General features: G+C 63.9%; 2 protein-coding genes across 7 annotated transcripts; both read right to left on the reverse strand.

Annotated features, from left to right (window-relative positions):
- Window positions 1–31: 31 nt before the first annotated feature.
- LOC109364597 (actin filament-associated protein 1-like 2) lies at window positions 32–9,131 on the reverse strand. Its single transcript, XM_085242690.1, is given in 17 exon segments — window positions 32–1,135; window positions 1,218–1,328; window positions 1,417–1,514; window positions 1,587–1,724; window positions 2,297–2,384; window positions 2,719–2,839; window positions 2,917–3,047; window positions 3,133–3,243; window positions 3,246–3,331; window positions 3,405–3,495; window positions 4,162–4,245; window positions 4,439–4,618; window positions 4,694–4,911; window positions 5,347–5,646; window positions 5,727–5,804; window positions 5,883–6,011; window positions 8,997–9,131. Coding segments are annotated over 17 exon segments (2,007 nt in total). The 5' UTR covers window positions 9,013–9,131; the 3' UTR covers window positions 32–1,108.
- Window positions 9,132–9,291: 160 nt separating this feature from the next.
- Window positions 9,292–25,453, reverse strand: DMTN (dematin actin binding protein). Of its 6 annotated transcripts, none has more exons than XR_014887971.1 (18): window positions 25,263–25,453; window positions 25,113–25,174; window positions 20,016–20,151; window positions 19,799–19,855; window positions 19,433–19,507; window positions 17,905–18,060; window positions 17,750–17,794; window positions 14,893–15,001; window positions 14,744–14,800; window positions 14,526–14,678; window positions 14,338–14,447; window positions 12,894–12,999; window positions 12,715–12,779; window positions 11,590–11,638; window positions 11,426–11,479; window positions 11,274–11,333; window positions 11,094–11,174; window positions 9,292–10,973 (listed from the first exon to the last, which is right to left on the reverse strand). XR_014887971.1 is itself a non-coding variant. In XM_085242862.1 (16 exons), exons 2-16 carry the CDS (start codon window positions 19,814–19,816, stop codon window positions 10,860–10,862), a joined length of 1,206 nt encoding a protein of 401 aa, XP_085098988.1. In that variant the 5' UTR covers window positions 19,817–19,855; window positions 20,016–20,857; the 3' UTR covers window positions 9,292–10,859. The 6 variants fall into 6 exon arrangements, 1 of the variants encoding a protein (XP_085098988.1); XR_014887969.1 differs by having other exon boundaries at window positions 25,052–25,174; XR_014887972.1 differs by lacking the exons at window positions 25,113–25,174; window positions 25,263–25,453 and adding an exon at window positions 24,103–24,938.
- Between the last annotated feature and the right edge of the window lie 981 nt (window positions 25,454–26,434).

Consider the following 26,434-nt stretch of genomic DNA (forward strand, 5'->3'; position numbering starts at 1 on the left):
GGGCACAAGGAGGGGAGGGGGCAACAGAGGCTCCGAGCTCACGGTTTTATTGCGCGACCCCCCGGGGGGAACAACGTGCGCAGACACAGCGCTGCACACCTCCCCCCAGTGCCCCCCCCCCAGCAGCAGGAGTGGCTCCGATTATTGCAGGTGGGGGGGCTGCAGTTCACCACCGCTTTGTTGCCACCGCATCCGACCATTGCAGCCCCCCCATCCCCCCCCCCCCCCCCCAGGCCGAACGCTATGGGGACAGCACCGATGTGGGGCAGGAACCCCCCGCCATAAAGACGAGCCCCCACCCCGGGGGGGGGCCGCATTCTGCACCAGGTTGGGGGGCTCTGTGCCCCCTCTCCCTCCTCGCCCCACGCTGTGGGGTTGGGGCTCAGGCTGCCCATGTTTTGGGGGTCCGGTGCCCGCGGTTGCACCCCCCCTTTACCCCCCCCAGGTTTGGGGGTCCATTGGGCACCACTGGGTTCTATTGGGCGCCATTGGGTTCTATTGGGCGCCACTGGGTTCTATGGGGCACCACTGGGTTCTATTGGGCGCCATTGGGTTCTATGGGGCACCACTGGGTTCTATTGGGCGCCATTGGGTTCTATTGGGCGCCATTGGGTTCTATGGGGCACCACTGGGTTCTATGGGGCGCCACTGGGTTCTATGGGGCACCACTGGGTTCTATTGGGCGCCATTGGGTTCTATTGGGCGCCATTGGGTTCTATGGGGCGCCACTGGGTTCTATGGGGCGCCATTGGGTTCTATGGGGCACCACTGGGTTCTATTGGGCGCCATTGGGTTCTATTGGGCGCCACTGGGTTCTAAGGGGCACAGCTGGGTTCTATGGGGCACAGCTGGGCACCATTTCCACCATCTCCACCCCACTGGGAAACCCACACCGAAAACACGGAGAAACAGTGAACCCACAGAAGGTTTGGGTGCTCGTGGAACCCACAGAAGGTTTGGGGTGCCCTTGTGAACCCACAGAAGGTTTGGGGTGCCCTTGTGAACCCACTGAAGGTTTGGGGTGCCCGCGTGCCCCCCCAGCACGGCCCCATAGCAGCTCTCCAGCACCGCAGCCCGGCTGGGTCCCCGCGGCGCAGCATCACTCCGCTCACATCGCTGCCTTCATCTCCCACTCCTGAGAGCCGCCGGGATGGGGGTCAGCTGTGTGCACCCCCCCCCCCCCCACGTCCCCGTGCCCCCCCAGCTCTGCCCCACACCTTTCTCTTCTGCAGCACCCTTCCTCTCTCCGTGCCGCCCGTCGACGCAGGACGCTTCCAGGCACTCTTGGCGGACGCCGAGCGCTTCAGGAGGGGCGAAAGGAAAGAGCCCTGCGATGGGATGGGGGGAGGTGAGGGGTGATGAGTGACCCCCCCCCCGACCCCCCCACCCCACCCGGTGGTGGCTGCAGTCCCACACCTGGCAGCTGGCCGTGGGTGACTTGCCGTGGGGCAGCAGGGTCAGCTCGGAGCCGGCCTTCAGCCTGCCTTTCTCCAGCCTGGAGGCGGCTCTCTTCCCTATGGGGACAGCGGGGCTGTGCTGTAGGGCACGAGAACCCCCACCCCATAGCCGGGGCCATCGGGTCCTACCGGTGAGGAGATCCAAGCTGTCCCCACTTCCTTTCCTCTGGGGAAGCGTCAGGGTGCGCTGGGAGCGGAAGAAATCCCTGGTGTGGAGCTGCGGGCTGCCCTCGTCCTGCTGCCGGCCCTGGAGAACTGCAGCTGCTGCTGGGAGGGCAAATGGAGCAGAACGGGGGGGTGGATGGACGGCCGGGGGGATGGAGAGGATGGACGGAGAAAAAAATGATCGAAGAAGGATGGAGGATGGAGAGGATGGATGGAGGGAGGGTAGTAGAAGGATGGAGGAAGGATGGGGGGAAGAAGGGGGATGGAAGATGGATGGAGGGAGAAAAGGTGGAAGATGGATGGAGGATGGATGGAAGGAGGATAGAGAAAAGATGGAGGAAGGAAGGGAGGAAGGGAAGGAAGGAAGGGAAGGGAAGGGAAGGGAAGGGAAGGGAAGGGAAGGGAAGGGAAGGGAAGGGAAGGGAAGGGAAGGAAGGGAAGGGAAGGGAAGCGAAGGGAAGCGAAGGGAAGCGAAGGGAAGCGAAGGGAAGCGAAGGGAGAAGATAGATGGAAGAAGGATGGAAGGAAATAAGGATGGATGGAGGAAGGAGAACAGATGGAAAGGTGGAGGAGGGGTGGGTGAAGCACATCCCAGCACCACAAAGCACGTGGCCACGGAGGACACGACGCCAGCCAGCACCCAGCGCTGCTGTGCTGCAGCCCCACCTCCTCACCTCCATGCAGGGACGCAGCGCTGCTGCTGGGCGCTGCAGATGCGGGTCTGCTGCGCTGCCCTCGCACTGCATGGTCCAAACTGTGCTGCTGTGGACAGAAACCCATGGGTGAGTGGCCAGAGGGGACGCATCCTCATGTCCCCGTGTCCCCACATCCCCATCTCCCAACATCCCCATGTCCCAGATTCCCATCTCCCCACATCCTCATGTCCCTGCATCCCGCATCCCCACATCCCCACGTCCCCACATCCCATCCACATCCCCATCCCCTCCCCAGAGTCCCACATCCCCACGTCCCCACGTCCCCACGTCCCCCACCCACGTCCCCACACCCAGTCCACTCCCCGTCCAGTCCCATCGCCCAGTCACTCCACGTCCAGTCCCCCACGCCCCCAAACCCCAAGGCACAGCAGTGAGGTTACCAAGCGCAGCAGCCGCTCAGCATTAGAGTCGAGGTGCCGGGGGGCTGCAGACGCCGGGGGCTGCCCGAAGGGGTCGTCCATGTAGGCGTTGGGGGTCGGAACGCGGCGCAGGAGCAGCCCTCTGTGAGCAGGAGGGGGGCTGTGAGGTGCAGCCCCACATGGGGTCGGGGGGGGGGGGCCGTGCCGCCGTCTCCTCACCCCGCTGCGGTTGAGCGGCTGCCGTCCCCCAGCCCGGGGGTCTCCACACACGGGTTGACCCCCCGTGGGCGCCCTCCTCCTTTGGCCCGCAGGGATTTCACGCAGGCGTCCCTCTCCTCATCCGAACGGGTCTGGGGTGGGACAGAGGGATGCAATGGGGGGAAGGGGGGGGGACCCCCAAAGCGGGGCGCGCAGGGATGGGTGCCGCTCACCCACCTGCAGCACGGTGAACTCCCGGACCCTGCGGGCGACGTAGAGGCGCTGGGGGGACCCAGAGGCGGTGATGTGGGAGCCGTCCTGCAGCACAGCACAGGGGGGGGGCCTCGGGGAGCCCCCGACTCGGGGAACATCCGCAGGGCTCCCCGCCGTGCCGCGCACCACAGCCGCTGCCAGCGCAGCCGCACGGCCAGCAAACCTACGGGATCATCCTGTGTTGGTACAGCCCTGCCGGGGGGCACAAAGCGTGGGGACCCCCGGGGACGTCGCACCTCCTTTGGTGTCCTCGCCGGGGCTGCGGGAGGGGCTCCGCCGGGCGCCGTCCTCCTCCTCCTTTGGGTTGGTGGTCTGAGAATGGAGACCCTGAGAGCACCGAGCCGATGGAGGGGGGCACAAATGACGGCAGCGCAGCCACAGTGGGGTGGTGGGGTGGGACGTGAGGGTGGGGTGCTGGGGTGGGAGGTTGGGATGGGGCGTTGGGATGGGATTTTAGGGTGGGATTTCAGGTTGGGATGCTGCGATGTCACGTTGGGGGGGGATGCTGGGATGGGATTTTAGGAGAGATGTTGAGTTGGGGTGGGATGGTGGGTGGATGGGAGGGAGGGAAGGGAAGGGAAGGGAGGAGGGAGAGGGAAGGGAAGGGAAGGGAAGGGAAGGGAAGGGAAGGGGAAGGGAAGGGGAAGGGGAGAGGGGAGGGGAGGGAGGGGAGGGGGAGGGGAAGGGGAAGGAGAAGGGAAGGGAAGGGGAGGGGAAGGGGAGGGGAGGGAAGGGGAAGGGGAAGGGAAGGGAGAAGGGGGAGGGGAGGGGAAGGGGAGAGGAGGGAGGGGAGGAGGGAGGGGAGGGGAGGGGAGGGGAGGGGAGGGGAAAAAGGGGAGGAGAGGAAGGAAGAAGGAAGGGAAGGAAGGAAGGAAGGAAGGAAAGGAGAGGAAGGAAGGAAGGAAGGAAGGAAGGGAAGGGAAGGAAGGAAGGAAAGGAAGGAAGGAAAGGAAGGAAGGAAGGAGGAGGAAGGAAGGAAAGGAGAGTGCTCACCCTGCTGAGTGCTCTGCAGGGCGATGCTGGGGGGCTGCAGGCTGCCAGCCCACTTGAGGAATTGCTGCTGACCTCCTCGATCACCTGGCAAAGGGGAGAAGTCGAGCACCGCAGCCCCACTCTGCAGCCCCACGCTGCAGCCCCACGCACGTGAGGATGGGACCCGGGATGGATGACACCCCGGAGGTGACACCGCTTTATCCATCCCCGACCACCACGGCAGCGCTGCGCCCCACCTCCCCGCACTGAGCTCTGCGGGGCTGCAACACCTCCAAACCTTCCTCCAGTCCTCTGCCTGCTGCCTGCTGGGGAAGCCGATGAGCAGCGCTTCGCCCGCCGTCCCCACCACCTTCAGCGCGTGCTGCAGCCTCCTGCCTCGCTTCTCCTTGTAGGAAACCCGGCAGCCCTGCAGGTCCAGCTGCAGCACCGGCTGCAGGTCGGCCGCACACCTGAAGCCCTGTAGGCGGGGGACGGATCGTTATTGGGGTCGGGCGCTGCTCCCTTTCCCCGACCCGCTGCTCCCTCCGCGCACCAGCAGCGTGCGCTCCCGCACCACGAAGAGCTGCTTTGCCCAGCGCCCCAGCCAGCGCTTCCTCCACAGGAACCCGCAGAGCTGAGCCTGGGGGCGGCCGGGGGGGTCGGCTGGGGGGGGGTGGGCTGGAGGACACGGCAGGTAATGGGCACGGTCGGTCACCCCGTCCTCGTCCTCCCCGTAGGACTCGTAGTGGCTGCTGTCGGTGTCGGAACCGCCTGCGTGTGGGGTGGGGGGTGATGGGGGGGCGGGGGGCACATTGGGTGCATGGGGGGATTAAGGGGGGTGGGGGTGTGCGTGGGGGATGGGGGGGATGGGAGGAAGATAAGGGGGATAATGGGGGATAGGGAGGGATGGGGGCATAAGGTAGGGGACAAGGGGGGAGGATAGAGGGGATGGGGGGATAGGAGGGACATGGGGGATATGGGACATGGGGGGTGCAATAGGGGATGTGGGGGATGGGGTGGGGTGAATGGGGGATAAAGGGGAATGGGGGGGAGATAAGGGGAATAATGGGGGATCAGGGAGGATAAGATGGGGAACAAGAGGGGAAGGATAGAGAGGATGGGGGGAGACAGGGGATGCACCGAGTGCATGGGGTGTGGGTGCATGGGATGTGGGTGCATGGGAAAGTGGGTGCATGGGGTGCTCACCGTGTCCCGTGCAGCTGAGGGGTTTGGTTTCTTCGTAGGAACCCTCGGCCGGTGGGGGGGGCGAGGAGCCCCGTGCTTTGCTCTGAGGGGGGCGGGGGGGGTCCCCAAAGGGTCCGCAGGGGAGGGGTGGGAGCTCACACTCAGCGCTTCCAGAGCCGCAGCGCAGGGATGGCTGCACCCGGACCCCCCCCCCAACTTTGCTCCCCCCATCCTTACCCCCACCGTGAGCTCTGGGTGCTGCCTGGAGATGCTCACACGCTCTCCCTCCTCTTGCATCCATCACCGCAGCTCCTGGGGGGGCTGGGGGGGGGGGGGTTTGGAGCAGGATTGCAGGCAGTGCAGGACGGTGAGCAGCTCAAAGCTCAGCGCACAGCACCAACTCACCTGCACCATCCCGGCACTGCCGGGCCCCGAGGAGGGCGAGAGGCAGCGCATCATCATGTACTCCGCATCCTCTGCTGCTGGAGGGGGGGGATTTGAGTCACGGCCCCGCCGTGTGCCCCCCGGCACCACCTGTTGCTCCCCATTGCATTCACCTGCCGGGCCCTGCAGCCGTTGCAGCAGCTCTCCCACTGACTGCTTCTTGGCTCGGGCTGCGGCGCTGAGGTTCTCCCGGTCGAGGAGGAGCAGAAAGGAGCTCAGGTCGGCCAGCAGCGCCTCCAGGTCTGCGGGGGGAGCAGCGTGGCAGCCCCAACCCGGGGAAAATCCCACCGCTGCACAGCGTGGGTTGGTTGTGTGCACAGCCCAACGTGCTGCTCCAGGAGGGGGGGGCGCAGCGCACGGGAGCTGCATGGAGGCCGCACCGTGCATGCAAAAAATGCAGAGCAGCCACACACTGGGAGCACCAAGAGGGGTCTCGGGGGTCCTGCAGCAGCAGCAGGGCCAGGCACCGCCGTGGTGCCAGCATCCCTGCACCAATGCACCCCCATTGCATCCCCATGGTGCCTGCATGCCTGCACCCAATGCATCCGCACGGTGCCTGCATCCCTGCACCACTGCACCTCCATTGCACCCCAAGCTGCCAGCATCCTGGCACCCAATGCTTCCCCACTGCACCCCATAGAGACAGCATCCTGCACCAATGCACCCCCATCGCATCCCCATGGTGCCTGCATGCCTGCACCCAATGCATCCGCACGGTGCCTGCATCCCTGCACCACTGCACCTCCATTGCACCCCCAAGCTGCCAGCATCCTGGCACCCAATGCTTCCCCACTGCACCCCAGAGAGACAGCATCCCTGCACCAATGCAGCCCCATCGCACCCCCACAGAACAGCATCCCTGCGCCACTGCACCCCCATTGCATCCCCACGGTGCCAGCACCCCTGCACACAGCACATCCCCGCAGCCACCCTGCACAGCTCTGCATGGATGCGTCGCAGCTCCAAAGAGAGCAGCAGATCCCCCCCCCCCCCCCGCCTTCCCCAAGAGCAGCAGCAGCAGCAGCAGGGCAAAGAGATGCAGGCAGCAGATCCTGCGCACGGCGCGTGGGATGGGAGGTGCTGGCAGCGGGGAACGCGTGTGCCGAGGGGAGAGGAAACATCTGGCAGAGCAGCAGGGCTGAGCAATGCCGGAGCTGCGCCCAAACATCTGGATTGCCCTGGAAACGGGGGGGAGGGAGGGGACAAGAAAGGGGGGACGAACTCCCGAGCAACCCGGGGTGCTGCTGGGGGGGGGGGGGGGTTGTGGGGCAGACCCTGCCTGCTGTGCTCGGCTCTGCCTCCCCTCCGTGCTCCTCTCCTCTTCCCAAACCCAATTCCTCAGCCATCACATCTCTGCCCTCCAGCTCCTCAGATCCCCCCATCCTCTTCCTGACCCCCCCCCCCCCCCCCCCGGCTGTGCTCACAGCTCTGTGCCCCACGGTGCGTGCGGGGCCGTCCCCGATGGTGACACCGTGCCAAGCTCCGGCGTTTGGGGGGCAAGGGATGGAAAGCAGCTGTGGGGCGGGGAGGAAAACAGCCCCCAACCACAGGGGCACGAGGAGGGGATGCCGTGGGGTCGGGGTTTCCACGGGGTCGGGGATGCCGTGGGGGTCAGGGATGCTGCCGTGGGGTCAAGTGAGGAGTCTATGGGGCGGGAGGGGTCCACAGCTGCGGGGCACCCCAGGGAGCGCAGCAGGATGACTCAGAGGAGGAGATGGAGGAGAGGCCTGGAGCTGCGCCCGGCCGCAGCGTGACCCCGTGCCGTGGCCATAGGGTGGGGGCCCTTCCCTCCGCCCCCACGTCGCCGTGCCCCTCACTGTCCCCACGGGAGCAGCCCCTTCCCCCACAGCCCATCCCGTGACTCCCCCTCGCCCTCCCCTTGTTTTCGCTCCTTCCCGCTCGCACCCAAACCCCACCGACACCCCAACCCGTGGCCACCCCACACCGCTCCACCCTGGGGCACCTCACGCGCACCCTCTGCCCTATTTACAAGCTTGCACCCCCCAGCTGCGCACCCTAAAATCCTGCACCCCCCCCCCCGCAGTGTACCCCCTCCTCCACGCGCACCCCAAGGCACGCAGCCCCACTCAGACTCGCACCCCAATAGGGCCGCATCGCCCTCCTCACGTTGCACCCCGATTCTCGCACCCCCCCAGCCTCGCATCCTCCAGCTGTGCACCCCCAGCTCTGCACCCCCTTAGGGCTGCACCCACCCTATGCTTGCATCACCCCCACATTTGCACCCCAAGCCTCCATCACCCCCAACCTTGCATTCCCTCTCCGGACTGCAGCACCCACAGTCTTGCAACCCCCAGCTTTGCACCCCAATATCCCCCCCCAATCCCTGCACCCCCCCGATACTCTCACCCCATACACTCATACCCCTACACCCACATCCCCTGTACCCTCACTCCCTACATTCACCCTCCCTTAAACCAACACCCCCTGACGCTCTCACTCCAACACCCCACCCCATACTCCCCCCTGTACCCTCACCCCGTCACCCCCACCCCATACTCACCCCCTGTACCCTCACCCTGTCACCCCCACCCCATACTCACCCCTGTACCCTCACCCCCGTCACCCCCACCCCATACTCACCCCTGTACCCTCACCCCCGACACCCCCACCCCATACTCACCCCTGTACCCTCACTCCAACACCCCCACCCCATACTCACCCCCTGTACCCTCACCCTGACACCCCATACTCACCCCCTGTACCCTCACCCCGTCACCCCCACCCCATACTCTCACTCCCTACACCCCCACACCCCTATAACACTCACCCTCCCCTAAACCGACACCTCCCACTCTCACTCCCACACCCTCAACCCCCCCGATCCTCACCCCTGTACCCACGCACCCTACCCTCACCCTCCCCTATACCCACATCCCCTAAACTCATCTCCCACCCCCCCCATACCTTCACGCCCTCCACTCACCCTCCCCTAACTCAAAACCCCCCTACACTCCCACCCCCAGACCCCCACCCCCCCCATACCCACACCCTATAACTCACACCCCCTATCCCCCCCCCCTCCTCACAACCAACACCCCTACACCCCCACATCCTATACCCCACCCCATACCCTCACACCCTATCCTCGCCCTCCCCTAAACCGACGCCCCCTTGACACTCTCACCCCCTATACCTGCACCCCATCCCCTCATCACTCCCCCCCTACACCCCCCCATACTCTCATCCCACCCCCGCCCCCCCGGTACCTCTCTGCCGGGCCATGGTTTGGGGCAGCGCTCACATCGCGCCGGTTCCGACCCCGCACTGCCGACCCGGTTCGGCCGCACCGCCCCATAGGGAGCCCAGGAGGAGGGGTCGGATCCCTCCCGGAGCAGCACCGCCATCTGTAGGGCCGAACGCGGATCGAAGCGGCGGCACCGGGACGGGGAGGAGGAAAGGGGAGAGGGGGATGATTTGGGGGGGGGGCAGGAGGGGGGGGGTTGGATGGGAATGCCATTTTTCACCTTTAATTCGAAGCCAACCAAAAATAGAATATCATAATTATAAGAATTTAAAATAATAATAATAATAATAATAATAATCACTCTCACACGGATTCTCCGACACCGGCAAATCAAATTAAATCGAACGAAAACATCGAAAGTGAACGGCGGCGATCCGCCCCAAAGGACCCCGTCTGTGCACCGACACGGATGGCGCTGCCCGTCGAGTAGCGGCGGAAAGGCAGAGAATGGGCCGAGCGGATCCCGACAATAAATTCGTTACATCCCGGCGGGGTCTGGAGGCAGAAAGTGTGGGTGTGTGGGGGGGGGGGGGAGAGGTGGGGGGCAGGAGGGGCTCTGCCCGCGTCGTGCGTCTATGGGGAGGTGATGGGGAGGGGCTGCCCAGCCCTGCCCTGCTGGCACTGCGTGCAGCGCTGTGCTGCGTCCTGCCTTCGTCCCGCTGCATGGCCCCGCTGCATGGCCCCACTGCATGGCCCCACTGCATGGCCCCAGTGCCCTGCTGCAATCCCCCAGTGCATCGCCCCATTGTCCTGCTGCATGGCCTCACTGCATGGCCCCAGTGCATGGCCCCAGTGCCCTGCTGCAATCCCCCAGTGCATCGCCCCATTGCCCTGCTGCATGGCCCCGCTGCATGGCCCCAGTGCCCTGCTGCAATCCCCCAGTGCATCGCCCCATTGCCCTGCTGCATGGCCCCGCTGCATGGCCTCAGTGCCCTGCTGCAATCCCCCAGTGCATCGCCCCATTGCCCTGCTGCATGGCCCCACTGCGTCGCCCCATCCCTACAGCATCACCCCAATGCGTTGCCCCATTGCCCTGCAGCACTTCCCCCACTGCATCACCCCACTGTCCTGCAGCGTCGCCCCATCCCCCTACGGCATCGCCCCGCTGCATCGCCCCATCACCCTGCCGCATCGCCCCGCTGCGTCGCCTCATCCCTGCCGCAACCCCCCATTGCATCGCCCCATTGCCCTGCAGCGTTGCCCTGCCGCCCTGCATCCCCCCCCCCGCTGCAACACCCCATCGTCCTGCTGCGACTGCAGCCCCCCGCCGCACGGCCTTTTGCAGCCAGAGACACAACCCGAGCTCAGCTCTGCTCCCCCCCCTCCCCCAAAAAAACCCCATTTGCTCCCACCCCCCAATGCCAGCGCTGCCCTCTGTGTGGGGCCGGGCAGATTTGGCAGTGAATGAATGGTGGCACGGGAGGGGCTGGGGGTGTTAAAAGGGTCTGGGGGGGGGGGGGGGGGGATGGGGTCACAGACCCGTGGATCAGGCAGTGAGTCGCACCCCGCAGGCCCTCCCACCTTTTTGGGGCCGACGGGTGAAGACCTTTGGGGGCACGGAGCACCCCTGGGTGCTGACCCTGTGCGTGGGGGGGCACAGAGCACAGACCCCCCCCCCCCAGGAGGAGCCGTGCCCCCCCATCCATCACCCCGTGGGGCTGCGGGGAGGGGGGCGGTGCGGCGGAGCCCCAGAGCCCTTTTTTTTCCTGCAGGAGGGGAGCAGGGATGGGGCACCCCGGGGCGGGGGGGGCTATGGGGGGATGGGGGGGGTCCTATTAAACCCAGCTGGGAGCCCTAAAGCGATACACGGCGCGGGGGGGGGGGGTCAGAAGAGGAAGGCTTTCTTCTTCAGCTCATTGCGCTTCCACAGCGCCAGCTTGCTGAACTCCTCGGGGGGCATCTCGAACACCCGCAGGAAATCCTCCTTGGAGAGGTGCCGCTGGGGGGGGGGGGACAACAATCAGAGGATGCTGGGACCCCCCCCTCATCCCATCCCATCCCACTGACCCCCAACCCCCCCCCCCCTCCTCCACCTCCGTCCCTACAGCTCATCCCGTACCTCCAGCCTGGTCCTGTCCACACCGGGCGGCAGCTTCACCCGTCCCCTGTTTGTCACCATCAGCATCTCATAGGGGTAGATCTGTGGGCACAGGGGAGGACGTGAGACCCCCCCCCACCCAAGGCCCCCACCCCAACCTCACTGCCCCCCCCCCCCCCCCAAATCCCACCCCCCGCTCACCTTCTGCTCCAGCATGCTGGGCAGTGAGTTGCCGCGGTCCATGCGTCCGCGTTGGCCGTTCTGTAGGGACAAACCCCCCCATATGGGGTCACAGCCGTGGGCACCACACCTGGCACCGCTACCCCAAAACCCCCCCACCCCCCCAACGTCACCCCAACGTCGCCCCCTCATCCTGCTCCATCCTCCAGCTGAGCTCACCTGCAGCCCTGCAAGAGAGAGCGGCACACATCAGACCCCGACCCGAAGTGACGGCAAACCCCAATGGTGTCCCCCAGCCCCCAAAGATGTCCCCATCCCATAATAGTTTGGTGCTCACCCGGACTCCCCTTCTCGCTGCTCGCTGAGCTGAACTCTGCTGACTGCAGCTGCAAAGGGATGGGAACGGCATCACAGCAGTGCCACCCCGACCCCAAACCCAGCACTGCCACCACCCAACCCCAAACCCAACAGGTTCCACCATCCTGACCCCAAACCCAACAGGTTCCACCATCTGGACCCCAAACCCAACAGGTGTCACCATCCTAACCCCAAACCCAACAGGTGTCACCATCCTGACCCCAAACCTACTGCTGTCATCACCCCAAACCCAGCACTGCCACCATCCTGACCACGAACCCAGAACTGTTGCCACCCTGACCCCAAACCCAACAGGTGTCACCATCCTAACCCCAAACCCAACAGGTGTCACCATCCTGACCCCAAAACCTACTGCTGTCATCACCCCAAACCCAGCACTGCCACCATCCTGACCACGAACCCAGAACTGTTGCCACCCTGACCCCAAACCCATCGCTGCCATCGCCCCATCCTCAAACCCAGAGGTATCACCATCCCGACCCCAAACCCAGCACTACCACCGGCTCAACCCCAAACTCACTGCTGCCATCACCCCAACAGTGCCACCCCCCTGACCCCAAACCCAGCGCTGCCACCACCACAGTGACCACAAACACAGTGCTGTCACCACCCCGACCCCAACAGTGCCACAACCCCGACCCCAAACCATTGCTGCCATCACCTCAACTCCAATCCCAGGGCTACCACCACCCCGACCCCAAACACAGTGCTGTCACCACCCTGACCCCAAACCCGGCACTGCCACCACCCCAACCCCAAACCCAGCACCGGAACTGCCCCCAACCCCAAACCCAGCGCTACCACCACCCCAACCCCAACAGTAACCACAACCCTGACCCCGAACCCAGCAGTGCCATAACCTCAACCCTGGTACTGTCGTCAGCCTGACCCCAAACCCAGCAGTGCCACCACCCTGACCCCAAACCCAGCTGTGCCACCAGCACCCCAACCCCAAACCCAGCAGTGCCACCACCACCCAGACCCCAAAACCAGCAGTGCCACCAGCACCCCGACCCCAAACCCAGCAGTGCCACCAGCACCCCGACCCCAATCCCGTCCTTATGGGGTCTGTGTCCCCACTCACCCTGGTGAGGGTGCTGCGGCCGGAGGCGGGCAGCGAGGAGCTCTTATAGCTGCCCATGTGCAGAGCTGCGGGAGAGGAGGGGTGGTCAGGGGGTGGGGGGGATAAAAGGGGTCTCGATGGGGGGTGGGGGGGTTGGAGAGAATACAAGGGGTCTTTATGGGACGCTGCACCCCACGTACACGTGTGGAAGGGCGTCCGGTCTGGCAATGAACGGGTTTTCCTCCGGATGGGGAGAGATTTCTCCATCTCCTCCTTTAGGATCAGCTTCCCCAGGTTCGAGGTCACCTATGGGGTGAAGGGATACAGGGGTGTGCTGGCACTGTGCATCCCATATGTACCCATATGCATCCCATACACATCCCATACAAGTCCCATTGCATCCATTCAATGTGCATCCCATGGCAAGTCCCATCACGTCCCCATCCCACTCACATCCCATGTGCATCCCATGCCACATCCCATCCCCATCCCATACAAATCCCATGCCACATCCCGTCCCCATCCCACACAAATCCCATGGCACATCCCATCCCCATCCCATACAAATCCCATGGCACATCCCGTCCCATCCCATCCAAATCTCATGCCACATCCCATGCCATCCCATCCCCACCGATACAAATCCCATGCCACATCCCGTCCCCATCCCATACAAATCCCATGCCACATCCCATCCCCATCCCATACAAATCCCATGCCACATCCCGTCCCCATCCCATACAAATCCCATGGCACATCCCGTCCCCATCCCACACAAATCCCATGCCACATCCCATCCCATCTCATGCACATCCGGTGCAAATCCCATGCCACATCCCATACAAAGCCCATGCCACATCCCATCCCCATCCCATACAAATCCCATGGCACATCCCATCCCCATCCCATACAAATCCCATGGCACATCCCGTCCCCATCCCATACAAATCCCATGGCACATCCCATCCCCATCCCATACAAATCCCATGGCACATCCCGTCCCCATCCCATACAAATCCCATGGCACATCCCATCCCCATCCCATACACACCCCATCCCCATCCCCATCCCCATCCCCATCCCATACACACCCCATCCCCATCCCATCCCATCCCCATCCCATCCCATCCACACCCCATCCCCATACACATCCCCATCCCATCCCATACACACCCCCTCCCATCCCCATCCCCATCCCATCCCCATCCCCATCCCATCCCCATCCCCATCCCATACACACCCATCCCCATCCCCATCCCATACACACCCATCCCCATCCCATACACACCCCATCCCATCCCCATCCCCATCCCATCCCATCCCCATCCCATCCCATACACACCCCATCCCATCCCCATCCCCATCCCATACACACCCCATCCCCATCCCCATCCCATCCCATACACACCCATCCTCATCCCCATCCCATCCCATCCACCCCTCCCATCCCATCCCCATCCCCGTCCCATACACACCCCATCCCATCCCATACACATCCCATCCCCCTCCCCATCCCATCCCCATCCCCCTCCCATACACACCCATCCCCATCCCATACACACCCCATCCCATCCCATCCCCCTCCCACCCCATCCCATCCCCATCCCACGCACATCCCATTGCCCCCCCATCGCCCACCCCCACCTTGCTCAGCTCCTGTCTCTGCAGCTCCCTCAGGTTCTTCATCTCCTCCGTCAAATCCTCCTCCTCCTCCTCCCCTCTCTTCGAGGCCATCCGCCTCCTCCACTCCGTCTCTGCGGGACGCCAGGGGCCGTGAGACCCAACCCCAAACCCGCAGGCGCCCACCCCGTTCCTCGTCCCCCCCCACTTACCCACGACGGCCAGGGATGGGGGGCACGGCCAGTAGTCGGTCTCGATCTTGGCGGGTTGGTTGGGGTCGGGGGGCTGCGCGGCCGGGAATTTGGAGGATTCGATGATCAGATCCTCGATGAGGTGCTTGCCGTGGTGAGTTGCGGGGTGGGGGTCTGCGGGGCGCGGCGGGGTGAGGCAGCGCACGGCACGGAGCCCCGCGCGGCGCCCACCCCCTCACCTTTCAGCCGGTAGATGGGGGGTTTCTTGTAGATGTTGAGCTCCGTCGTGTCGGTCTCTGAAAAATGGGAAAAGCCCGGAGCTCCCCATCCCAGTGCTCCCAGTGTGGGTGCGGGGTGGGGCTGCGGGGTGGGGGCAGCGCCGACGTACCGGGCCGGTGGAAGTGCTGCACGCTGCTGCGGGGGGCGCTGGAGGCGGTGCGAGGGGGGGGCTGCGAGGCGCTGCCGGGGGTCCGACTGTCCAACCACTCACGGATCATCTGGGGGGGAACGCAGAGGGTGAGACCCCCATACTCATCCCATAGACGTCCCATAGACATCCCATAGACGTCCCATAGACGTCCCATAGACGTCCCATAGCCGTCCCATAGACGTCCCATAGACGTCCCATACACGTCCCATACACGTCCCATAGACATCCCATACACGTCCCATACACGTCCCATACACATCCCATACACGTCCCATAGCCATCCCATACACGTCCCATAGCATCCCATACACGTCCCATAGACATCCCATACACGTCCCATACACGTCCCATACACGTCCCATACACGTCCCATACACGTCCCATAGACATCCCATACACGTCCCATACACATCCCATAGCCATCCCATACATGTCCCATAGACATCCCATACACATCCCATACACGTCCCATAGACATCCCATATACATCTCATAGCCATCCCATACACGTCCCATAGATGTCCCATACACGTCCCATAGATGTCCCATACACATCCCATAGACGTCCCATACACGTCCCATAGACGTCCCATACACGTCCCATAGACGTCCCATACACGTCCCATAGCCGTCCCATACACGTCCCATAGACGTCCCATAGACGTCCCATACACATCCCATGTGCATCCCACTGTGCATCCCATACACGTCCATTAGACATCCCATACACGTCCCATACACATCCCATACACGTCCCATACACATCCCATACACGTCCCATACACATCCCATACACGTCCATTAGACATCCCATACACGTCCATTAGACATCCCATACACGTCCCATAGCCTCCCATACACGTCCCATAGCCTCCCATACACATCCCATAGCCATCCCATAGACATCCCATAGACATCCCATAGACATCCCATAGCATCCCATACACATCCCATACACGTCCCATAGCTGTCCCATACACGTCCCATAGACGTCCCATACACGTCCCATAGACGTCCCATACACGTCTCATACACATCCCATGTGCATCCCACTGTGCATCCCATACACGTCCCATAGACATCCCATACACGTCCCATAGCCTCCCATACACGTCCCATAGACATCCCATACACGTCCCATAGCCTCCCATACACGTCCCATAGACATCCCATACACGTCCCATAGACATCCCATACATGTCCCATACACATCCCATAGACATCCCATAGACGTCCCATAGACGTCCCATACACGTCCCATAGCCGTCCCATACACGTCTCATACACATCCCATGTGCATCCCACTGGCATCCCATACACGTCCCATAGCCATCCCATACACACCCCACGTGCATCCCATACACATCCCACACACATCCCATATGCGTCCCATACACCACTCATGTGCATCCCACTGCCCATCCCATATGCATCCCTTACGCATCCTATTGCCATCCCATATGCATTCCATTGACATCCCATACACCACCCGCACACATCCCATACCCATCCCGTGTGCATCCCTTACCCACCCCACTGCCATCCCATGGACATTTCACACACATCTCATTGCCACCCCACACCCAAATCCCATTGCACATCCCACTGTCCATCCCATATGGATGGACGTGCAGATCCCATATAACAATCCCGTTGCCCATCTCAACGCCCATCCTATCACCCACCCCATACCCAAATCCTATTTGACCATCTCAATGCCCATCCCATGCATAAATCCCATACCCAAACCCCACTGCCCATCCCATACCCAAACCCCATACCCAAACCTCACTGCCCATCCCATACCCAAATCCCATATACAAATCCCATTGCCCATCCCATACCCAAACCTCACACCCAAACCCACTGCCCACCCCACACCCAAACCCCACTGCCCACCCCATACCCAAACCCCACACCCAAACCCCACACCCAAACCCCACTACCCACTCCATACCCAAATCCCACTGCCCACCCCACCCAGATCCCATATACAAACCCCACTGCCCACCCCACACCCAAACCCATACCCAAACCCCACACCCAAACCCCACTGCCCACCCCACACAGATCCCATATACAAACCCCACTGCCCACCCCACACAGATCCCATATACAAACCCCACTGCCCACCCCACACCCAAACCCCACTGCTCACCCCATACAGATCCCATATACAAACCCCACTGCCCACCCCACACAGATCCCATATACAAACCCCACTGCCCACCCCACCCAGATCCCATATACAAACCCCACTGCCCACCCCACACCCAAACCCCACACCCAAACCCCACTGCCCACCCCGTACAGATCCCATATACAAATCCCACTGCCCACCCCACACAGATCCCATACACAAATCCCACTGCCCACCCACACCCAAACCCCACACCCAAATCCCATATACAAACCCCACTGCCCACCCCACACCCAAATCCCATATACAAATCCCATTGCCCACCCCACACCCAAATCCCATATACAAACCCCACTGCCCACCCCACACAGATCCCACACCCAAACCCCACTGCCCACCCCACACAGATCCCACACCCAAACCCCACTGCCCACCCCACACAGATCCCATACACAAATCCCACTGCCCACCCCATACCCAAACCCCACACCCAAATCCCATACACAAACCCCATTGCCCACCCCATACCCAAACCCCACACCCAAATCCCATACACAAACCCCATTGCCCACCCCACACCCAAACCCCACACCCAAATCCCATATACAAACCCATTGCCCACCCCACACCCAAACCCCCCCCCCCCCGCCCAGACCCCCCCTCCCCATTGCTCACCTCTGGGGACGGAGGAGGAGAGATGGATTTTGGGGACAGGGAGCGCTGCGGGAGGGAAGCAGCCAATGATTCCCGTGCCCCCCCATCCCTTTCGCCCTTTTGGGATTTCGGCCCCCGGCCGGACGCGTGGGGCCGGGGACCCCCCCCCCCCCCACCTCGCGGCTGCGGGGCAGCTCTGAGTGCTCCAGCAGGGAGTAGCTGAAATGGGGCTCGTAGATCATCAGGTCGGGGCGCTCGATGTCCAGGATCGCTTTGTCCTTGGGGATGGCGGCCAGGTCCTTGTAGCCCAGCACCTCGTTGTCCATCTTGGCCTGGGGGGGGGGGGGGGAACGGCGCGGTTTGGGGGTCTGGGGTGGGAAGGTTGGGGTGTCCGCGGAGGGATGGGATAACAGCGTCATTTTGGGGTACAGATGGGAATAGTGGGGTGTCCATGGAGGGATGGGAATAGTGGGGTTTCCATGGACGGATGGGATAACACCGTTATTTTGGGGCAGGGATGGGAATAGTGGGGTTTCCATGGAGGGATGGGAACACAGTGTTGTTTTGGGGTCTGGGGCGGGAAGGTTGGGGTGTCCGCGGAGGGATGGGAAAACACCGTCATTTTGGGGTACGGATGGGAATAGTGGGGTGTCCATGGACGGATGGGATAACACCGTTATCTTGGGGTAGGGATGGGAATAGTGGGGTTTCCATGGAGGGATGGGATAACACCGTTATTTTGGGGCAGGGATGGAAATAGTGGGGTTTCCATGGACGGATGGGATAACACCGTTATTTTGGGGTACAGATGGGAATAGTGGGGTTTCCATGGAGGGATGGGAACACAGCGTCGTTTTGGGGTACAGATGGGAATAGTGGGGTTTCCATGGGGGAATGGGATAATACCATTATTTTGGGGTCAGGATGTCCGTGGAGGGATGGGATAACACCATTATTTTGGGGTAGGGGATGGGAATAGTGGGGTTTCCATGGAGGGATGGGATAACACCGTTATTTTGGGGTAGGGGATGGGAATAGTGGGGTTTCCATGGAGGGATGGGAACACAGCGTCATTTTGGGGTTTGGGATGGAAGGTTGGGGTTGCCATGGGGGAATGGGAACACAGTGTCCTTTTGGGGTTTGGGATGGAAGGTTGGGGTGTCCATGGAGGGATGGGAACACAGTGTCCTTTTGGGGTTTGGGATGGAAGGTTGGGGTGCCCATGGGGGAATGGGAACACAGTGTCCTTTTGGGGTTCAGGATGGAAGGTTGGGGTGCCCATGGGGGAATGGGAACACAGCGTCCTTTTGGGGTTTGGGATGGAAGGTTGGGGTGCCCATGGACGGATGGGAACACAGTGTCCTTTTGGGGTTTGGGATGGAAGGTTGGGGTGTCCATGGAGGAATGGGAACACAGCGTCGTTTTGGGGTTTGGGATGGAAGGTTGGGGTGTCCAGGGGGGAATGGGAACACAGCGTCATTTTGGGGTTTGGGATGGAAGGTTGGGGTGCCCGTGGGGGAATGGGAACACAGCGTCCTTTTGGGGTTTGGGATGGAAGGTTGGGGTGTCCATGGGGGAATGGGAACACAGCGTCCTTTTGGGGTTTGGGATGGAAGGTTGGGGTGTCCATGGGGGAATGGGAACACAGCGTCCTTTTGGGGTTTGGGATGGAAGGTTGGGGTGCCCATGGGGGAGGCAGCTCACCACGATGCTGGACGGCGATCCGGGGACGCTGGAGCCGCGCGAGGAGCAGACGCTCCCAGGGGAGGTCAGCGGTTGCTGGGGAAGAGAAAAAAAATAAATAAAAACGGGACATTTGGGGCAAAGTTCTCTTTGGGTGCAAAGATTTGGGGTCTGACGGGGTGCAAAGATTTGGGGTGGGCTGGGAGGGCAGCACTGAGATTCAGGGGTCGGGGACGCATGGAGAGGATGGGGAGGGCCGCTAGATGGGGCTGCCAGGCTGGGAGGAGGAGGAGGAGGAGGAGGAGGAAGGCTGCCCCACAGCCGTGCAAGGAGGTGTCCCACAGGCGTCCATATGATAACAACCAACCCCCCCGCAACCCCCCTTACCTTCTGCACCCTTTCCATTCAGCTGTGCGCCGGGGGGGCTGCGTCAGTCACAGGGTCCTGCAAGGGGTGCGGGGGGAGCAAAGGTTTAGGGGCGAGCACCCAGCACCCAGCACCCATCCGTGGGCGGTGGGATAACCGCAGAGGGAAGAGGGGCTGCGGGTCCTGCGAGGGGCGCGGGGGAGGCGCGGGGGGGAGGGGTCGGGACCCCCCCGCTCACCGCTGTGTCTGTGGGTCCGCATCCCTCTGGGCGCTCCGGCGGCGCTGGGCTGCGGCTGCTGCTGCTGCAATGGAGCCGGGGGGGCGAATGGGGTCCGAATGTGGGGCTGCGGGCACGGGGATGATGCTGACGAGGGCTGGAAGAGGAGCAGAGCTGATGAATTAACGGAAAATTAACGGAACCCTTTTGTCAGAGGGCTCCAGAAGGCTCCAGCGGCAGCGGGACGGCTCCGAGCCCACAATGGGACCAACAAAGGAGAAAATTCCCCATTTTCCTCCAAACTTTTCCTTTCGGGTGGGAGAGCGTTTGGGAAAACACCTCGCGCTGGGCTGTAACACGGGCACCCAGCCCCAAACCTACAGCCCCCCCCCCCAGCACAAAATCCTGTATCCCAAAGCCCCCACCGTGGGGCTGCCCCAAACCCCACAGCCCAAAGCCCCTCCGTGCGGTCTGTAGGGGAAGGGGGGAGGGGGGGGTGCAGGAAGCAAAGGGGTGAGGAAAGCAATGCCAAAGCGGGGTGAAGGGTGAAGCCCCCCCGGATAGGGGACGTGGGGACACGTTATCTGTTATCTATGGGGTGCACAGAGCCGCCGCCCCACAGCAACCCCCCCAAATGGCTGCAGGTCGTTGGAGATAAGGGATGGCCGTAGCCGGGGGCCAGGAGCGGGGTTAGGGGACACAGCTTGGGGGGCCGGGAAGGGGGGGGGGACACTGAGCATTCCGCTGGGGGCATGGACAGACAGACAGGTGGATGGATAGATGGACAAACGGACAGATGAACGGGTGGACAGACCACGTGGGGAAGAAAGGGGGGGGTTGATGGGATGCAGGGGTGCTGCCCCCCCCCCCCCCCGCCCCGACCCCAGCACGAGGAAATCCGGATTTGACATTTCACAGCCGCCAAAGCCATCAGCACTCAGCCCCGGGCAAAGGGCCAGGCTCAGTGTCACCCCCCCCGCCCCAAAGCAGCAGGAAGAGCCCCCCCAGGAGAGCCCCACCCCCCCAGGAGGAACACCACAGCCTTCCCCCCCCACCCCCCCATAGCTCAGCACACCGCCGTTTCCACGCTCGCCCCGCGGCTCCCAGCCAGCATTGGGGGGGGTGGGAGGGGGGGTCACAAGTTCCCCACACAGCCGGTTCCCGACATCCGGCACTTCCCGGTCCCCCCCAGTACGGAACAAACACCCCCAGCACCGCCCCCCCATCCCCCCCCCCCCCCTACCCCGAGGTGCCGCCGGGCCAGCAACCCGATCGCGGTGCCGGGTGTCCGGTTCCCCACGGCCCGCTCAGCCCCGTCCCTTCCGCACCAACCCCACAAATGGGAGCTGCGCTCACGGGGCACCGCGTGCCTCAGTTTCCCCATCCTTGGAAAGAGGTGACAGCCCCCTGCCCCCCCCCCCAGGGAACGTTTCCCCTCCTCAGCCCCTCCGCGCTCCAACCTCCTCCCCAAAAGTCCCGAACTCATGGACGCACCGCACATCCCGACCCCAAATAGCCCCAAATTCGGGATTTGGGGTCGCGCGACCCCCCCCGGCCCCGATGGCCACGCTGCAGCCCGGGCTCACGTGGCCCCTAATCTGGGCTTAGGGTGGGATTAACCCGCTCATCCCACACGCGGAGGGGCCCGCAGGGACCGGGCGGAGGTGGGGACGTCCCCGATCCCGGCGCGCCCCAAAATCCCGGTGCCGTGTGACGCCCCACAGCGCTGCGGGCACCACGAGGCCGGCACCACTGGGCGACCACCCGGTGGGGGTGGGATGGGGTGAGGTGGCAGCTAGTGGCCCCGCTCTGAGCAGGCTTAGCCCTGCCCGACCAGCGGCCCCGCACGCCCACGGCCCCACAGCGGGCTCGGGGAGGGGGGAGAAGCCCCATAGCGCGCCCTACAACCAGAGCCCGAGTGCCATATCCACACCGTGCTGCAGGGCAGGGAGCATCGATCCTACCGCAGCTGGGGGGGAGGGGGAGCGGTTACAGGAGGCACCTGTACCCCCCCCCCCACCCCAGAACAGCGCTGAGACCCCACAAACTCACTGCACCGGTGTGACTGGTGCCGATGTCCCATGGGGGGGGGGCGGGGACTGCGGCGTCCCCAAGGAATGGGGCAGGGAAATCCCCTGGGGGTGAAGCAGGTGCGGACGGGGCCCCAGCAGAACCACTCTGCTTTTGGGGTTGGGGGGGGGGGGGGCTGGGGGGCTGCACCCCCCCCATCTCCGTGTCCCCCCATCCCCTCCTTGGGTCACCGCCCGCGCCGTCTCCGTGCCCCCCCCCCCCCCCACCAGCCCTGAGGCCGGGGATCCGCCCGAGCACAGCAACGCACTGCAGCTCCCCCCAGGGAAAAATAAAAGACAGATCTGCCCCCCCCCCTGCCGCCCCCCTTCCCCCCACCCTTTTCTTCCCCCCCCCCCCCCCCCAAAGACCACAACAAACAACGGCACGAGCGCGGCAGCCACAAACGAACGCAATTAACGGAACCACCGCAGCGACGCCACTCACCTAACGCACACCTCCAGCCGGCGGGGCGGGGGGGGCAGGGTGAGAAAAGGGGGGGGGGAGCGGCCCACCCTGCTGCAAAACCCCCCCCCGCCGCTCTGCGAACCCCCCCCCCCCCCCCCCTGCGCTCCTGAGGCCGGTATCGCGCAGCGCAGGGAGCGCAGCGATAAGAGCGCGGTGCGGTGCGGGGGGGCGGTGAAAGGTGGGGGGGGGGGGGGGGCAGCGCTGCTGCTGCTGCTGGCTCAGTCGCTTTCGGAACAAGAGGAGAATTAGCCGGCATCATGACGAAGCATATTGGCGCTTCCCCGGCACAAAGAGGGAGGGGACGGAGCGCTGCATCGCCCTCCGGTGCGGAATTCACGGGGGGGGGGGGGGGGGGGGGAGCGGGAGGAGGCGGGGGGGGGTGCGGGTAGGTGCTCCACAGCATCGCCCTGATGCAAAATGGGGATGGGGGGGGTCGGTGCACTGCAAGGAAGGAGGTGGGAGGGGGGTCAGCACCCCACATAGTTCCATGTTTTGGGGGGGGGGCAAGGAGGATTTCCAGCTGCAAGGCCCAGAGCTGAGGGTGCTGCTCTGCTGCACCCCCCCCCATCACCCACCCCTGCTGCCCCACCCTGCATGCAGCACAGAGCTGGGCAATATGAGAGCACGCCCTCTGCACCCCAAATCTTGTGCCCCCTCCCCCCCCCGTGCCCCCCAGCACCGGGATCTGGCCCAAAACGCAGCACTGCACCATTGGGGCTGCGCTGGTGCTGCAGCATGGGGACTTTGGGGCTGCTCCTGGTGCCCTGCAGGGGATGCAGGTGGCGGAGCTGCTGCTGTGCGGCCTCTGCATGCAGCTGCACTCAGCGCTGCCTCGCTTTCCCTCCTGGCTCAAGGGAGACCCTCCGGAGGGATGCAGGAGGGGCTGCACGGGTGGGGATGCAGCCGGAGGGATGCACGCTCACACAGGGATGCACACATGGGGGAGATGCACACGTAGAAACGCACAAGGATGCACGCATGGGGGCTGCAGGCGTGAGGTTGCACACACACGGATGCATGCAGAGAGATGCACCTGGTGATGCAGGCTGCACACACGCAGGGATGCATGCGTGGAAATGCACACGAGATGCACCCGTGGGGTTGGACGCACACACGGGGGATGCACACACGCTCCCTTTGGTTCCAAGGCCACCGAAGCTCACAGACCAAACCCAGCTCCCCCCCCCAAGCCCCGCAGTGCCGGCGCGCCCCCCGCACGACCCCCCCCAGCCCCATTCCCATCAGCAGCCCGGCCCGCAGCCGCCTCCCCCCGCGCTAACCCAGTTTCTCAAGCGTGAAAACGACCGCAGCAGCTGCCCGGCACCACCCGTGCAGCAGCAGCTCCTCCAGCTGTGGGCTCAGCACCACGGCAGCAACAGAGCAACACCCCCCATCCTCCCCCCCCCCCCCCAACACACCCAGCTGCTGTGCGCCCACCAAAACAACTCACGGATTCGTTCCGAGAGCCCCCACGGGGTCACCGCGCATCCCTGCCGTGCCTTTCAGAGCCAGGCCCCGGCGCTGGGGGGGGATAAAACGGGGGGGGGGGGGGGGGGGGCGCGCAGGGCCGTACCTTCAGGGCAGCGCAGGACCCTCAGCTCGCCGCTTCTCCCGTCGGCCGGTTCCCATCCCCGCGCCCCGCATCCCTCCCCTGCGCAGCACCGCGTTGCTACAGCGACCGCCTCCCGCCGCAACCGGCTGCAGCCGAGCGCTCAGGGTGTGCGGGAGCCGCCTGCGGCCTCGCGGGAGGAGGAGGAGGAGGAGGAGGAGGTGGTGGTGGAGGTGGAGGAAGAGGAGGAGGATGCGACGCCTGCAGCCCGGCTGTGCAGCGGCTGCCCCCCGCCCCAAGCGCTGCTCCGGTGGGGCGGGGTCGCAGGGGGCGGCCCTGGGTCCGGGGTACCCCGCGAGGACCCCCGGGTGGTGGAGAGGTGGTGGATACCCCTGGGCGTTGGGAACCCACCGGGTCCAGGGACCCCTGAGTGATGGGCATCCCTGGGGGATGGGCACCCCGTTGGGTATCCCTCGGTGTTGGGGAGCCCTACGGGATCTCAGTATCCCTTGGTGCCAGGGACCCCGTGGCACTGGGAGGCACTGGGAGCCCTTTAGGTGCACCACGCACCCCCTATGATGACCCCCCCTCCCCTTGGCACTGGGAGACCCTCTATGCAAGGTACCCCTGGGCACCAGGACCCCTGGGAGCTGGGTACCCACCAGTTCCAGGCAGCCCGTGCCACTGTTGCCCCCCGGGGGCCGGGTACCCCCCAGACACCCCTCGATGCCGGGTACCCCCCGCTAATGGGTACAGCTTGGGTCCCTGGCACCCCCAGTTCCAGACAGCCCCTGATTTTGGGTACCCCACACACAAGGATGAGAGCTGAGCACCGCACCCTAGATGCACACCCTCCTGCTCCCCCCCCCTCCAGCGTCGCGTTCCCATCCCGTGGGGGCGGCTCTGCGGATGCCCTCCAGAGCACTTTCTCTCCCCAAAGCCCCACCCGCCCCCTCCCACCCCCGGCTCTCACCTCAATACACAAGAAAGGAGCAGGGTGGGTTTGTCATCCCCGGCCATAATTAAGGACTCACCCTTCCGAGCCCCTTCTGTCCTGGGGGGGGAGTCGAGAAGAGAAGGGAGGAAGGAGAAAACCCTGAAAGGAAAGAGAGAGGAGGGGGTCGGAGAGAAAAAGGGACGGGGAAAAACGAAAGCGGAGATGACACGAAGGGAAGCCCTCCAACCTTTGGAGCTTTGGGGAGGGGGCGGCGGGGACCCCTTCCTTCCTCCTTTCAAGAACGCATCGGATTCCTGCGGGAAGGGGGAGCGGGGGCTGCGGGGCCGAAGGGAACGGGGTGAGAAAGGAATGGAGCCGCAGCACCGCGCGTCGTTCGACCCCAATCGCCGGGGGTGCCGCTCCGCCCCAGAGCTTCGTCCAACTCCGGCTGTTATCATTTCCTCCTCAAAGCGGTGCCACCCTACATCATTAAATCCCCCCCCGGGCACAAAAGCAACTGGGGGGGGGAGCACAGCCCCACCGGGTGGGCAGAGGGGGCGGTGGGTACCGCTGTGACGCTCCGTCCGATGGGGCGAAGGACCAAAGCGCGCCGGGAGCGCAGGGATGGGGAGGGGGCGAGGGTGGGAGACGTGGGGGGTCCCGGGTTGGGGCAGCGGAGAGGCGGCTTTGATTTGCACGGCGGTTCCCACATCCGAAGGATGACGCCTAAAACGGACTCGAAGGAAACAGCGGAGTGATTAAAACGCGTTAATTGCTGGGGCGGCCTCGCAGATGTTTGAGCGCCTCTCCGAGCACCGGGGGCACCGCAGCAGCCGTTGGGGGCGGGGGGGGGGAAAGAGGGGAAAATTGGGGGGGGGCATGGGGTCCCGTGCCCGGACAGCCAGAGCTCAGAGCTGATATTGGGGTGGTGGGGGCAGAACGTCCCGAATGCACAGAGAGAGGAGGGGGGGCAAAAAGCCCCGTGGAGGAGCTGCCCTATAGCACAGCTGGGGGGGGAGGGGGGTCCTCCGCCCCGGGAGGGGTTTAAATAAATCCGGGGGGGTAAAAGGGAGGGGTCTGCACATGGGACAGCAGCATAGGACTCCTCACAGCCGTGCTCGTGCCTCAGTTTCCCCCGCAGAGCCATGGGAACGTCGCACCCCCTGCAATAAGGATCTGCGGAACAGCAGGGGATGAATGCAGCACTAATTAATGAGACTAATTAGCCTCTCCTCCCTGCTGCTTTCCCACCTCCAGGGTAGGAATCCAAACCCAACCCCAAGGGTCCCACAGTGTGAAGTGTCACCACCTCCCCCAAAACAGATGATGGGTGACCCCCCCCCCCCTTCCTCCCCCCCATCTGCCATCACTCCCAATTCTTCCCCCCAGGCTGGGGCAGAGGATCCTGGGGACCAACAT

This window comes from Meleagris gallopavo, chromosome 24, assembly GCF_905368555.1.
Source record: "Meleagris gallopavo chromosome 24, MGAL_WU_HG_1.1, whole genome shotgun sequence".
Classification (NCBI taxonomy): Eukaryota; Metazoa; Chordata; class Aves; order Galliformes; family Phasianidae; genus Meleagris; species Meleagris gallopavo.